The 14,189-nt window shown below is 31.9% G+C and overlaps 2 protein-coding genes and 1 non-coding gene across 3 annotated transcripts; 2 read left to right on the top strand and 1 right to left on the bottom strand.

Annotated features, from left to right (window-relative positions):
* Positions 1 to 5: 5 nt before the first annotated feature.
* Positions 6 to 1,701, bottom strand: LOC133313247 (protein ALP1-like). Its single transcript, XM_061514592.1, has 4 exons — positions 1,171 to 1,701; positions 846 to 1,071; positions 408 to 748; positions 6 to 89 (listed from the first exon to the last, which is right to left on the bottom strand). The coding sequence occupies exons 1-4, from the start codon at positions 1,699 to 1,701 to the stop codon at positions 6 to 8; spliced, it is 1,182 nt and encodes a 393-aa protein (XP_061370576.1).
* Positions 1,702 to 5,680: 3,979 nt separating this feature from the next.
* LOC133313258 (U5 spliceosomal RNA) lies at positions 5,681 to 5,797 on the top strand. The gene has a single exon (XR_009751800.1). It is a non-coding gene; the product is annotated as a U5 spliceosomal RNA (small nuclear RNA).
* Positions 5,798 to 6,234: 437 nt separating this feature from the next.
* Positions 6,235 to 8,098, top strand: LOC133313234 (small ribosomal subunit protein eS21y). The gene is made up of 4 exons (XM_061514576.1): positions 6,235 to 6,297; positions 6,404 to 6,500; positions 6,608 to 6,740; positions 7,644 to 8,098. Exons 2-4 carry the CDS (start codon positions 6,451 to 6,453, stop codon positions 7,707 to 7,709), a joined length of 249 nt encoding a protein of 82 aa, XP_061370560.1. The 5' UTR covers positions 6,235 to 6,297; positions 6,404 to 6,450; the 3' UTR covers positions 7,710 to 8,098.
* Positions 8,099 to 14,189: the final 6,091 nt, after the last annotated feature.

Raw genomic sequence — 14,189 nt, 5'->3', positions numbered from 1 at the left:
GCGGTTCACGTATGATTACATCGCTTTTGTGATTGCTGACTACCTTCTACCATAATGTGAATGAAAGAAAGACAATATCTGCTATGGGTCTACAAATAAGAGAAAGTTAGTTTGATAAATAGAACAACATTACTTATAACATACAGGTACAATGAACATATGGATATAAATAGTAGAAAACGCTAATTCCTCCAACCATGATTATGCTAATACATGATACATAAGACGCTGTCAAGAAACGTACACTAATTATACAAGGAAAAACAAATTAACATAACAGGTTCATATACCAAATAAAGACTACATAATATCCGACAAACATAGATCAACAAATACTAGTTAAAAAGACTCCAACTCAAGCACGACTCTGCCAATTGTTAAACATATTTTGCGCGATTTCATTGTACCTGTTCAAACTGCTGCATGTTGACATCATCAGCCTCTAAAGGATCTATTGTCATTTCTCTCCTTATGTGGTTATGAAGCAAGCAACAAGCAGTTATAATCCTGCATTGCGTCTTAACTGGATAAAATGACTTTGATCTGACAATTGCCCAACAACCCTTCAGCATCCCAAAACATCGCTCAATGACATTCCTTGCAGATGAGTGCTTCATATTAAAAAATTCTTGTGGAGTCCTTGGTTGAGGCCCCTGCCTCCATTCAGTGAGATGATAACGTTGTCCTCTATACGGTGTCAGAAAACCTTCACCGTTCATGTATCCAGCATCACACAGGTAATAGTAACCTACAGAAAAACAATAAGTGAATACAAAAAGTAGTTAGTTATAGTTTGAGCATAATGGACAAATAAACCTCTAACTTAGAAATGGTAAGTTTAGTACCTTTTGGCACCCTTAAACCGTGAGGCCGCGAGATTGCATCTCTTAGAACCCTAGAATCTGCGGCTGACCCCTCCCATCCAGGCAATACAAAGATGAACTGACCGTCCTGAGAACAAACCCCTAACACATTTGTTGCTATGTCACCCTTTCTAGTACGGTATCTTGGCTTGTTAGCTTGCAAGGGATTTACCTTTATGTGTGTCCCATCGAGAGCGCCCAAGCAATTCTTGTATTTCAAACCACAAAATTAAGATTCAGTTTCAAACATGCATGGAGATGAAGTGTAACAAGAAAATTTCAATTAAACCCTAAACTATTATGTTACCTTGAACCACTTCCATCTTTCATCAGTCGATGTTTCCGCAACTGGCTCAGGCCGTTTCAGCAAAACATGATGACATCGTAACACAGCGAGTAACACATTTGAGAACTGCCTACTGATGGTTTCACCGGACCTCATGAATTGTCTTTTTATAATCCTTTTCTTCACATCATGGGTCAATATGTGCAGAAATATTACGACCATCTCTTCCACACCCATATGCGCAGTTGGTTCAAGCTTCCCAACTGTTTTGACCAACTCACACAATTTATGAAAACACCTTCTGTCCATCCTTGTATTCTCAATACAAGCAGTGTCACTTATATGAACTATTTTAAGGAAGTTAACTTCCATAACCCTAGCCCTGCCGTAATGATCCAAGGCTACTCTCCTCCTATTAGGTCTCGTGGTTTGAATATGCCGTATTAACAAAACACACAAACTGACTAACAACATCGTCAATTCATTCAAACACTGGAAATTCATAATGAGTGCAAGAACGAAACTAAACTCCATTTCATCCCCCAGGGCCATGATCTAACACGAAGGGACGAATTAAATCAATTAAGAACAAACAAATTATCTCAAAGCACTAGGGCAAATCAGCGAAACATACAAATTAGTAAATTAAATTTCAACATATATTATAATAATTACATCATCAAGTTAGTTCACACTAATACTCAGCAAGTGACCAATCTATCATTATGAATAATGCAAACAGATTTATATATGGTCCGCTACATTAAATGGTCGACTCAATACAATTCAAGAAAAACAATGGAAAGACTTGAATGCCCTGTCTTTCTAGGCATTCTACACTGTTAAATATTTTATTAAAAAAAGGACTCCAAAATTTGTAATATTATGACCCTTATACCGTAAACTAGTTGTTTCTTAAAAATAAAAGAGCAAATTAAAAAATTTAGTTTTATATCTCTCAAAATATTCTTTTTAATAATACCACAAGATATTTCTACATTTATTAAGCGTTTGATTAATTCCTATTAAAACTAGTTGGTATTATCAGCGGCAGCTATGTACTACAAAAACGGGGTCGACATGTGAAGCTTCTTTTACATAATTCATCGGATTCAGACAAAAATATAGTACACCAAAAGCACAATGCTTCAACCAACTGCAGACATGCTTGAAATTCGAGAAAAAATAATTATAGATTGAAATGAGAGAGGGAGAAAACAAAGTCAGAATTAGGGAAAATTTTTTGTTTACAAGGATAGCAGCTATTAACACTTTACCAAACTCCATAGTTATGCTTAATGTTCTTGGAAATCGGCCAGAAAAGGTTAATGTTTGTAATCCACAGTTGATGACAAACAACAAAAAAACGCGAAGTAATAACCAATACTGACGAAGCTTGTTACCTCGGTGATGAAGGAGAAATGTGCAGTTGAAGACCTAACAAAGTTGTTTCACCAATGCAATTTCTGAAATTAAAAAAGAAAACACCATGGACATGGATGAAGGGAAAACCGCTGTCTTTTGTAAGGAAAACACCTTAAAAACAGAGATGAAATGCTTTTTTGTTCCACCGACTTACCTCCCACAGCAACCAAACTTCGGCTAGAAAACGTGAGCTCACTGATGATGGTTTGCTTTCGGTTTCAGACCAGAAACAAGACGAGGTTGAACCCTATTTCGCACATCCATTCCCTTGCATGTTTCCTGTGACCGTGTGCAAATCTTGGTCTTTGGAAAGTTACGTATGTAAACAAGTCTGCAAATAGTGAAGCTACGATATTGTCCTTTCGCGCGCAAACAAGGGGTATGATGGTCTTTTTATTTAGTATGCACAGTGGGAAAATATGGTGCTTTTCAGCCAATCCACCTTGCAAAATGGAAAGTTTTGCCGACAATTTCGGTAGAAAAAGATGGGGAAATCGGTTAGGTAGCAAACATAGATAGGGGCCTAACTCACAAACCTATTTCAACCAAACGCTGCTTTCACACATTCCCACCAACCATTTATCTATCATTCTCACAAGATTCCTTAAACCAAACAGCCCCTTAGAGATATAGAAACCCAACATATTCAAATGGATATTGAAGTTTGTAGTTCTAAGCAGTTTTGATATTTGTAGTATTAATGTTTTCTGCATCTGGTTTCTGAAGGGTCCCTCTTTCTTGTATGAAGGGCTGTTAGGTAGGTGTCAAAATGGGTTAAAGTCCACGGATCAGTCCGCAAAGCATTATATTTGGCCCTAATCCATTAGGGTTTTTTTTTGTGGTAGGTCCTTTTTTAGCCCTAACCTTCACAGCCCTATAATTTAGCGGGCTGGGTTAGGGCTAAACCGCGGGCCAAACTTTTTTTTTATCAAAATTTTTATTATTTAAAAAACTAAAAATTATATAAATTTAAATATTAATAAATATAAGTAAAAATTATTGTGAATTTAATGGAGAATATAAGAGAAAGTGAAATATGAAAGAAAGGAAAATAAAGTGTAGAAAAAAATTAAAGAAAGAATAAAATAAGAATAAGTATAAGCAAAGAGTCCTACATAAGGACCTATCTTAGATGCATTTTTAAACATTGAAGTCATGAAAAAACCAAGAGTCACATGTTATGAACCATGTGAAAGGTCATTCATAATTCATGTGAAATGTCATCCATAATTCATGTGAAAGGTCATCCATAATCCATGTGAAAGGTCATCCATAATATTTTACAATACCCCTTTGGATGTATTCTACAATTCAACACCATTAGTGTGATGATTATAGAATATATCAAAGGTCATGAAAAACAAAAAAGTCAAATGTTATGAACCATGTGAAAGTTCATCAATAATATTTTACAACAAAAATAAATTTTTCAGTAATGATATATTTTAATAGAGATTTTCATCTGCGCATCAATAAAAATAAAATTTTCTATTGACATCTAAGCATGTTATACATACAAATTTGTTTTGAAACATATCGTATACAATGCACTTTAGTAATTTTATGGATAATAATAACTATTTTTTTTTGTAACGGTAGTAATTAAAGAAAATCAATTATTTTACTTTCAAGTATATAACATACTAAGAGCACTTATTCGATATTGGTATTAAGATAGTTTTTCTACCATTACTTTTAGTTTTCCACTATAATTGTTATATTCTGTTATGACTCCCGGTGAGAAAATCTTTATTTGATGACAATAGTGTAGCACCGATACCGACACGTGACACGATACAACACGACATTCTGACACGTTAATTCTAAAAAATGTTAGATTTTGACACGTTAGGACACGTTTTGATATTAAATAATATTTTTATTTTATGTAGTGTATATTATATTTAATATTCAATAATTTAACAAAAAATGAAACTAAACTTATAATATTAATCAATTTTGCAAAGAAACATAAGATATCCTAAATATTTATAACAAACTAAAAAAAATAGTAATCGTAATCCAACAAATCTAATAGTTGGAACTAAAAACTCAACGTAGCGCAACATTTGAACCTTTTTTTGAATTTCTATAACGCGTGTTGGAGTGTCCGAAAGTGTCGGACACGACACTTCAGAGTTTTTGAAGTGTTGGTGCTTCATACATGAGATCATTTAATAATGAATTTAATAAAAGTAGTAACTAAATTTTCACTTATATTAAAATTTTGTTTGCATTTTAACTTGTATATTTATGTACAAATCTTATTTTATTAAAAAACTAAATTATAAAAAATTTATAAATTTATAAAATATGTTAAGAAAATATTAAAAATTTATTTGTTAAAATATTTTTTAATGTACTGAATATGATAAAAAAATTATGAAATTATAATTTTGGATAGCACACGGACTGACCCTAACCGATAGGGCTTTTGGCCCGTGCGGACCTTGATTATTGAAGTTCATTTGACCCTATAGACTTTTTGGCCCTAATTATACTCAATAGTCTTCTTCCTTTATGAATATACTACTTTGGGCTAATTTTTTTGGGTAGTGGCATCACAGCTCCTGTGTTAAAATTCCTTGTCATTCATGTACTGAAATTAATTCATTTCAGGAGGTAGTATTTACAATTTGTTACAAGCGTGATAAACAGCATATATTGGAATTTGTGTTTTTGTTGAATTAAACCATAACTTTCAAATCGAGGTGGTGAAATTGACTCTCCAGTGTCCACCTATTTTTGTCTATTGGGCAAACTGGGATATTGTTTTGGATTTGATAACGTCAGAGATAACTAGAAGTTCATTACGTCTGTATAGAAGTGGTTGGAGGGAACATTAAACTGAAATAACATACCATGAGACTAGTTCAAACTGTTCTACCTAGAATGGGGTCGGATAAATTTGTTCAAATATAATCATGAAACTTGTTCAAACTGTTGTATCTTCAATATATCTGCTCAGTTAATGGTGCTATTTGCATCTTCCACGGAGTTTTCTATCCATGCTTCTAAACTAAAGTCCACATCGAACAGTGCACTAAGAAGAGCTAAAGTGCTTGTTGTATAAAATAAAAGAGCTTCTGTACCTTCAAAAGCACGGAGCCGTGTAATGAGAACAGAGCGAACTATTCTTTCGCCTTTTACTAAAGAATACCGTGTTCTCGTTACTATAAGCGGCATACGCCTATTTTTGGAAGAGTCTTCTTCATTGAGGACTCTGCAATGTTAGTTTAAATATCATTTAAAATCTTTTAATTTAAATATCTTTTAAAATCAATTCTATTGACATTAATTCCTGTAAATATAATTAAATTTACCTCATATTAGAAAAGGTTATTCTAAAGTAAACTTGAATCCACCTCATATTTAATTTCAATTATATTACACTTTTAATTATTTAAAAAGTAAAATTAAATATACTCTTAATTTATTTGAAAATAATTTCACTTTATATTAACTTTTTTCCTATCACATCGTATCTTATCCTGGAATTGCTACACAACACTAGACATTGCAAAGAAGAAACAAACTTTTGGGCCCAGAAAGCGCCAGGAATTAACGAAGGACTAGAATAAGCTGTATATGGGCCCATAATAATGGACGTTGGAAGGTGGCCCAAATTCACGAAACTAGGGTTCTTGGGATTTATAATAAGGCATCATCTCGCCTCCAAATTTCAACCTCCACGACTCTCATCTTCGTTCTTCGTTTCCTTCTGTGAGCTTTGCTTTCTCTCTAAGCGATTTGTGTTACCTTTTTCTTATTTATTTTTTTTGTTGATGATATATAGTGTTTATAGATACTTAATTGTATTCTGATTCAGGTATTTAGATCTTAGTCAAGGAGGTTTATAACACTCACAAAAAAAAGATGCAGAACGATGAAGGACAGATCACAGAGCTTTACATTCCTAGGAAGTGGTATGCAGTTTAATCTCGTTATCCTTTTCTTTTTGGAAAATTGTGGTCGTTTTTTTTTTTTTTTTTTTGAGTTTTAGAATTTGAAGTGATTTGCGAATTTGGTGCAGCTCTGCTACAAACAGATTGATAACTTCAAAGGATCACGCCTCGGTTCAGATTAACATTGGGCATTTGGATGAGAGTGGAATTTACAATGGCCATTTCTCCACTTTCGCCCTCTGTGGCTACATCCGTGCACAGGTATCTCTATATATTTTTTCACTACTTTGGGAATTTCATTATTGTTTGCGTTACTTGATTTGTGCCTTACCAGTAGTCTTGTGAAAATTACTGAAGTAATTATTTTGCCCTTTTATTATGTACTTGTTGATTTAGGGCAGTACTCATGCTTGTAGCTTCGTATTCCCCTATTTGTTTGTTTCTGTGGTTGATAAACTATATATTAAATTAAAGGGTTTTATAATTCTCATGTAATATGTCTACACACCTTCGTATGATTTTTTTTTGTCTCTGGCATAAGAATTCACTTTTCATCTAACATCATAATTATAAAACCCTAAATTAAACACCTGGCCAGCTAAGCAAATTGTGCATTTGTTTTTTCTGATTTGTTTGTTTGATGTTAAATTGCTGTTGGACTAGCTGTTTGCTTATGTTGCATAAACACTGTTGATTGTCATTACATGGTCTTTCAAAAAAAATTTGAATTAGCAACAAACTAAATTGGTTGACTCTGTTTATTACCTGTCTACTTGCTTTTTTCTTCTTGTTTTTTTTTTATACTTCTTTTGGTTGGTTGGGGATTTGGAATCATATAGTTTTCTTCTTTGTTTTTGTATTTCATGTCATTCCAAATGCCTTATATTTCTTTCTTTAAATTTGTAATGAAGCAGAGATGATTAATATGATTAACACTCTTGAGAAGATTTTGGGGTTTCTGCTAGTTAGTTTTCCCTTCACCCGTACCCTGGGTAGTAGTTTTTTATTATATTCTGCCCCCTTAATGGGGAGTGTTTTTTTTTTCTCCCTGATCCCTGTCGTCCTGGAACGTGCACTGATATCCTGTGGATGCAGATTTATAATTTACTTTTGAGGATTGGATTTCTTAGGTCATGATTTCATGTTCTTGTTTTTCATTTCCAGGGAGATGCTGACAGTGCACTTGATCGCTTGTGGCAGAAGAAGAAAGTTGAAGCTAAGCAACAGTAGATGTGCGTGATAGGTTGTTATGTGTTAAGTTTTATTCTTGCTAGAGATATTTGAGTATTATGATCTACATTTTGCAATACTTCTTTTGAATTTCGTTTGGTGCCTCCTTCAAGCAAAGTTGTTTTTGGCTGTTTGATGACAGTTCTTTGATAAGTATTTGGTTGTTTCCGTAGATTTATGTTAACAGTGATCTTTTGTAAGGTTTGTTTTAACAGCCCAAAGGAATGTATGTTGCTCAAGTTAGTGCTGCTATTGTCCATATGTGATGGATGATGCCGTGGCATATTTAAATTCCTATAGAAAATGGAGTGCTAATTTCCTTTGGACTGTGTTTGGACAAGGCACTTGAATTGAGTTATGTAGTTTTTGAATGTATTTAAAATCCACTCGTAAATTTTTTTTTTTTTGGATATTAAAATAGGGATAGGTTATTTTATGTATTTTTTTTCATGCTTATTTTGTCTTCCAATTTCTAATACTCTTATATTAGAATCTCAATAGAAGAGAGAAATGGTAAAGGTTAATGGAGATTTTGATCTAATGATGTTGAAAAGTGCTAGACAAAGTAGGTATGAAAAAAAGTAAGTAGAATAATTTATTATAAAATACAATTTAGGGATAAAAAAAGATAGGTAGAATAATTTATTCCAAATACAATTTAAAAGTGATAGAAAAGTAGTAAAGATAGAAAAATTAAATAGGTAGGAAATATAACAATCTCTAAATAAATATAGCAAAACTATTTAAATGTGTTGATAGCGGAAAAAGGGCACATGGGCTAAGTTGTTTGAAAACATTCCACTGCTTAAGGTTCAGCCATCCCTACAATGGTGTCCGTTAGGGGATCCACTTACTAATTGAAATTAATGGTGATTGGTCTTGGAGGTCCAGAATTCTAATGCAATGGCACATGCATGATCAATGCCAAAGCAGCAACCACTGACTATATGCTACGCTTACGATAAATTTGCAGACCAAAGCATCACTCAGCATAAAGCTACGGATGCAGGGTTTTTAAAAATGTTGAGAAGGTCGTATACAAAGAGTTTTTAGTGATTGCATTACAGCTAAATGGAAGTATAAATAATTTATCGGAAATACTATTCTTCTGCCGCAGAAGAATGAATAGTATTTCCCTTTGAGAGGTTAAAAGTTGAGTTTCTGTTCTTTTCATTTTTTTGTTTTAAAAAATAAGGGGGTCCACTAATATTTGTGTGTATAGAAAAACTAACTTACCAACTGTCATATAAGAAAATTAAACCCCATAATTTATTCCAACTAATAATAATAATAATAATAATAATTGGAGTGAGTAGTATAAATAATAATAATAATAAAAACATTAACCATATCGTATGATTTACTTCCAACTTTACTATTGAGATTATCATCATCTAACGATTTTGGAGATTGATTTACAAGGTAAGCATGAAAAAAATGTAAGTAAAATAATTTATTTCATTGTATTTAAGATCGTTGAATTAAATTTCATCTAACAGTAATAAAAAGGTAGCGAGGGTAAAAAGATTAAATAAGCAGGTAATATAACCGTCCGTTATTTATAATGCAAATGAAAATTTAATTTCCTTTTATTTCAAATTCCATGAAATTTAGAATACCTCATCCAATCACAACATTAGGATTCATTTGGATGACACGATTAGAATTACGTTTTAGAACTTTAAATTTAACTGTAATTATGTTAGAATTGGAATTGGCTAAGAATTTCAGTTTTTTTTATCTGTATTACCAGTTACTATTTTGTATTATAATTTTTAAAATATAAGGTAATTTTATGGCATTGGACTTAAAATCGCTTAGGTTGATTTTGTGTTTGAATTATATATATAAAATACTTACATGACATTGGACCTCAAATGCTATATATATATATATATATATATGAAAAAATATTTCTGCAGTTATGGTAGATAAGTTATCTGCATTTACTTTCAAAACGACGTCGTTTTGGAATTAAAAGATTAAAAAATTATAATTATAAAGACTATTATAACCTTGAAATAAATTAAAATTACAAAAACACCATGTAAGTTATCTGCAGTTACTGGAGATAACTATATCTGCAGTAAGCCCAATACGATGTCGTAAAATGCAGATAACTATATCTGCAGTAAGCCCAATACGATGTCGTAAGTTATCTGCAGTAAGTCCAATACGACGTTGTTTTGGAGCGAAAATCATGGTGTTTTTGTAATTTTAATTTATTTCAGGTTATAATAATCTTTATAATTATAATTTTTTAATTTTTTAATTCCAAAACGACGTCGTTTTGAAAGTAAATGCAGATAACTTATCTGCAGAAATATTTTCTGATATATATATATATATATATATATATATATATATATATATTAAATTTAAACATTCTCGCTGAATAAAATACAAATTCTAAAACATAATCCAAGCTCAGGGAAACGGGATTGATGAAATAGTAATTTCACTACAACGCTTGAGTTTCCTATCATGAACTGCCCCTCTAATCAGCGTCGCCACAATAATGACTTAGTGCTAATTGACTCAGTTCGTAAGCTTAAGATATTTACTTACAATTCCAGTCCAAAACCAAGATTACTTATAATCGTAAGCTAAAAACTTTTCCAATTTTAAAACCGTTAAATCAGTATTACAGAGCTGAATATCCAGTTCATCTGCTGGTACAGATACCATCAAGCAGAATTCATACAAGAATTTTAATAAACTCGGAGAAATTATTTTAGCAAAAAACTTATTGAAATTTATAAAAAGATAAGAACATAATATATTCACACACAAGAAAAACATTTTATGCAATTACGATATACTATATAAATTATTTTTGATACTTTTATAAACGTCTCATCTTTTTATTGATTAAATAATAGCAAAAAGGATAAATAAGATGATAGATGTAATGCTATCATTGTTGTTAAAATCTCGATTTATCAGTACGATTTTATGATTTTTTTCATCAAAACGATTTTATTAATATTTCAAACGTTTTTACGTTTTTACGATTTTTTTACGTTACAATTTTATGTTCTACGATTTTTTAATCTCCATCCGATTTTACTTAAGATCTCAATTTTAGCAACATTGAATGCTACCTCATCACGAGATATTTTTTTGCTGCTACATGAGTTTTTCTTTTTTTTCCAACCATTAAGTATGCATCACATCAATTATACAATTAAAATATAGTTAATGAAAGAAGTGATTACTCGTCTAACATTTAAAATATAGTAAAATATTGTCTACCAAAAAAGAAGAAGTAAAATATCTACTGAAAAAGTATAGTAAAATAGAGGACAGTGATGCCTAGAATATTTGATGCAGTATATATATAATGGACAGAATAAAATATTTCTCTTACTTTAAGAACATACCGTGTCGTTATTTGCTTTTTAGTTTTTGTTATTTGTTGGCGTAATCCTTGAAAATAAATAATTCCACCGATATATAATTAATCATTATATTCTTTCCTGTTTTATCCAAAAAATAATAATTAATCATTATAAAATAAATAAATAAAATTCACCATAACTAGGTTGCAGCACTTGAAAGGAATAAAATTTAGTGTTTAGGGCGGAGTAATTTTTTTTTTGACAAATGTTTAGTAGTTTTACTGGGTCTACCAGTGCCTACAAGTAAATAAAACATGTTATTATTATTTTTCTGAATGGTAGAATCGTGTCTCCCCAAACAGAATGGATGGTAGAGTTTTGCACCTTTGTCCAAACCATTTTCATGGGTTATACCTACCAAAAATGTTTGGTTACCATGTGGTCAACGTAAATCTGCATGTATAATTTGGGGACTCTTCTTTTCTGTTTACCGTATGTCTCTACTCTCTACTGTTCAAGTAACACCAATGGCAGAGTCAAATTTTTTTTTTTAAGGGGTGAAATTATAATATAATACTTTTATAATTACAACTATTTATAAATAATATAATAAAAAATGAGAAAAATAGGTATCATTTAGAGAACACAAAATTATATCATTCCAAGTAAGAGAAAATGATCGATAATAGGAGAGACAGCGAATGAAAATTTTTTTAAAAATGTGAGCCTCACATATTTGTGAGAGTAAAAGGACATAAGATGTGTCATTTAAAATGACACGTCTTTTTTTCTTAAAAATAAAATAAAATATTTCTATTAATTTGGAAGGGGATAAACTTCAGATATATAATTAAAAAATTAAAAAATGATGCTCAATTTTAAATGTTTATAGGGAGGACGATTATTGTTTTAACTATATCCTCGCCTCTAGTGAGTAACATTATGCACCACATGTTAGCACCTGTTTGGTGTGACGTATAAGGTATGATAGTATAAGCTTATACTATATATTATGACATTTTCTGTTGTTTGGTGTGACCATCGTATAGTATAAGCTTATACAGCATAATCCCTTAATACATCAAAATGATGTTAACTTAATCCGGCCTAAGGGTGAGTGATAAGGCCTGATAAGAGATTGATATATTAACATCGTTGACCAATGTAATTCTCAAAAATTAATATATTATTTTAGTATTAATCTATTAAAATAAAAATAAATTTTTTCAATATACTAATTTTTAAAATATTGAATATTTTTATTTTTATAAAAATTAATTCATATTTTTGACACTCTGATCAATAAATTTTTATAAAAATCAATATCATATGATATTTTTTTAAGAATTATATAAATTTTTTATTAAAGGATATTAATATTTATTTTTATCATATATAGTATTATACAGTGCATTACCAAATACTAGATGATATTATCTTATACAATATATTATTTTATACAATACCGTGCCAAACGCTGGATAGTATTAAAATTCAATCAGGTCTTAGACAATCAAGCCTTATATTATCAGGTTTTATACTATCAGACCTTATCCTATACTATGCACCAAACATGTAAAATTTTGATCATCATAATATTCAAAGTGTTTATACATTGTTTCAGCACTTCAATCATAGTTGTAAATAATTCAAATCAATAAACAATGACAGAACAAAAATAAATAAATATTGAGAATGTAGGTCTGCGCCCGTGTATAAAGAATAAGCAAGCTGCTTTTATATATATATATATAGAAATATTTCTGCAATTAATGCAGATAAGTTATCTGCATTTGCTTTCAAAACGACGTCGTTTTGGGATTGAAAGATTAAAAATATAATTATAAAGACTATAATAACCCTCAAAGAAATTAAAATTACAAAAACACCATGATTTTCGCCACAAAATGACGACGTATTGGGCTTATTGCAGATAACTTATCTGCAGTAACTATATATGAGGAATGTTATACTTACAATTTTTTTTTACAACCATATCTTAACACTGTTGATTTTCGTCAATCAACGGTTATCATTTATTGTGAATTAATAATTAATTAATGAGTTTAATTTGCAAAAATCATAACCGTTGATTGGCGGAAATCAACGGTGTTAAGATATGGTTTTAAGAGGTTGTAAAAAAAGGTTGTAAGTATAACCTTCCTATATATATATATTATATATTGTTGTAAATAGTAATTATGTAGTCATTTATTAGTAATTATGTAGTCATTTATTTGTATTTATTTAGTCCGTTACTTGTATATTGGGCCAAGCCCATTAGGTCAAAATTAGGTCAAGAAGTTTCTATAAATAGAGACCCCTATGTACAGATTCAAAAAAAAAACATCAATAATATTTCATAACCCTTTTTCAAGTTGGTATCAGAGCTCTCGATCCTGAGGGCTCTGCTTCCGCGCCTATTGTCTTTTTTTTTTTACAAAACCATAATTTCTTTGCCTCTTGCCGCCATCAGCCGCCACCGAAAAAATTTTTCCGGGGACCTTTTGGACCAAGGGGATCACTGTTGACCTTTTTTTTTTCGTTCTATCATTCTACGCAACGTTCCTCCGCCACAAACGACCCAAACACCTCCGACCGCCTTCAACCAGTTCTGTCTTCACCGTTTAGAACCCTTTCCGGTGACTTTTCAACCGCAACCACCCACAGACAGGTGCGCGCTCACCGGACGACCACACCGGAAAAATTTCAGCCGGAGAAGCCTTTCCACGCTCTCTCACGCGAGCGCCGCCTCTTTGTCCGCGAGTGAAGCCCACGAGCAGCTGCTTTCTCCGGTGCATGGAGGCGCGTCCGGCGGTGTTTCTGGACCGGACCACCACCATTCTTCTCGTCTCCGGTACACGAATGAATCGAATCAACACCCGAAAGAGAGGGATTCCAGAGACTGTGCTAGTATGGGACGGTATAGTTGAGAATAGATTATAAGAATTAATTGGTACTACCTATACTAACAAGATACATCTGCTTTTCGGTAGCCCGGTACGGAAGAACTCCACAGTTAAGCGTGCTTGACTTGGAGCAATTCTGGGATGGGTGACCTCCTGGGAAGTTTTCGCGGGAAGTGTACGAGTGAGGAAAAAGCACACTGAAAAGTCTCGTGTTAGTATGTGGGGATAGC

This window comes from Gastrolobium bilobum, unplaced genomic scaffold (genome assembly GCF_033153095.1).
Source record: "Gastrolobium bilobum isolate Gb01-03AN ecotype WA unplaced genomic scaffold, APGP_CSIRO_Gbil_v1 utg3862, whole genome shotgun sequence".
Lineage (NCBI taxonomy): Eukaryota > Viridiplantae > Streptophyta > Magnoliopsida > Fabales > Fabaceae > Gastrolobium > Gastrolobium bilobum.
This window is presented reverse-complemented; position numbering and strand designations above follow the sequence as displayed.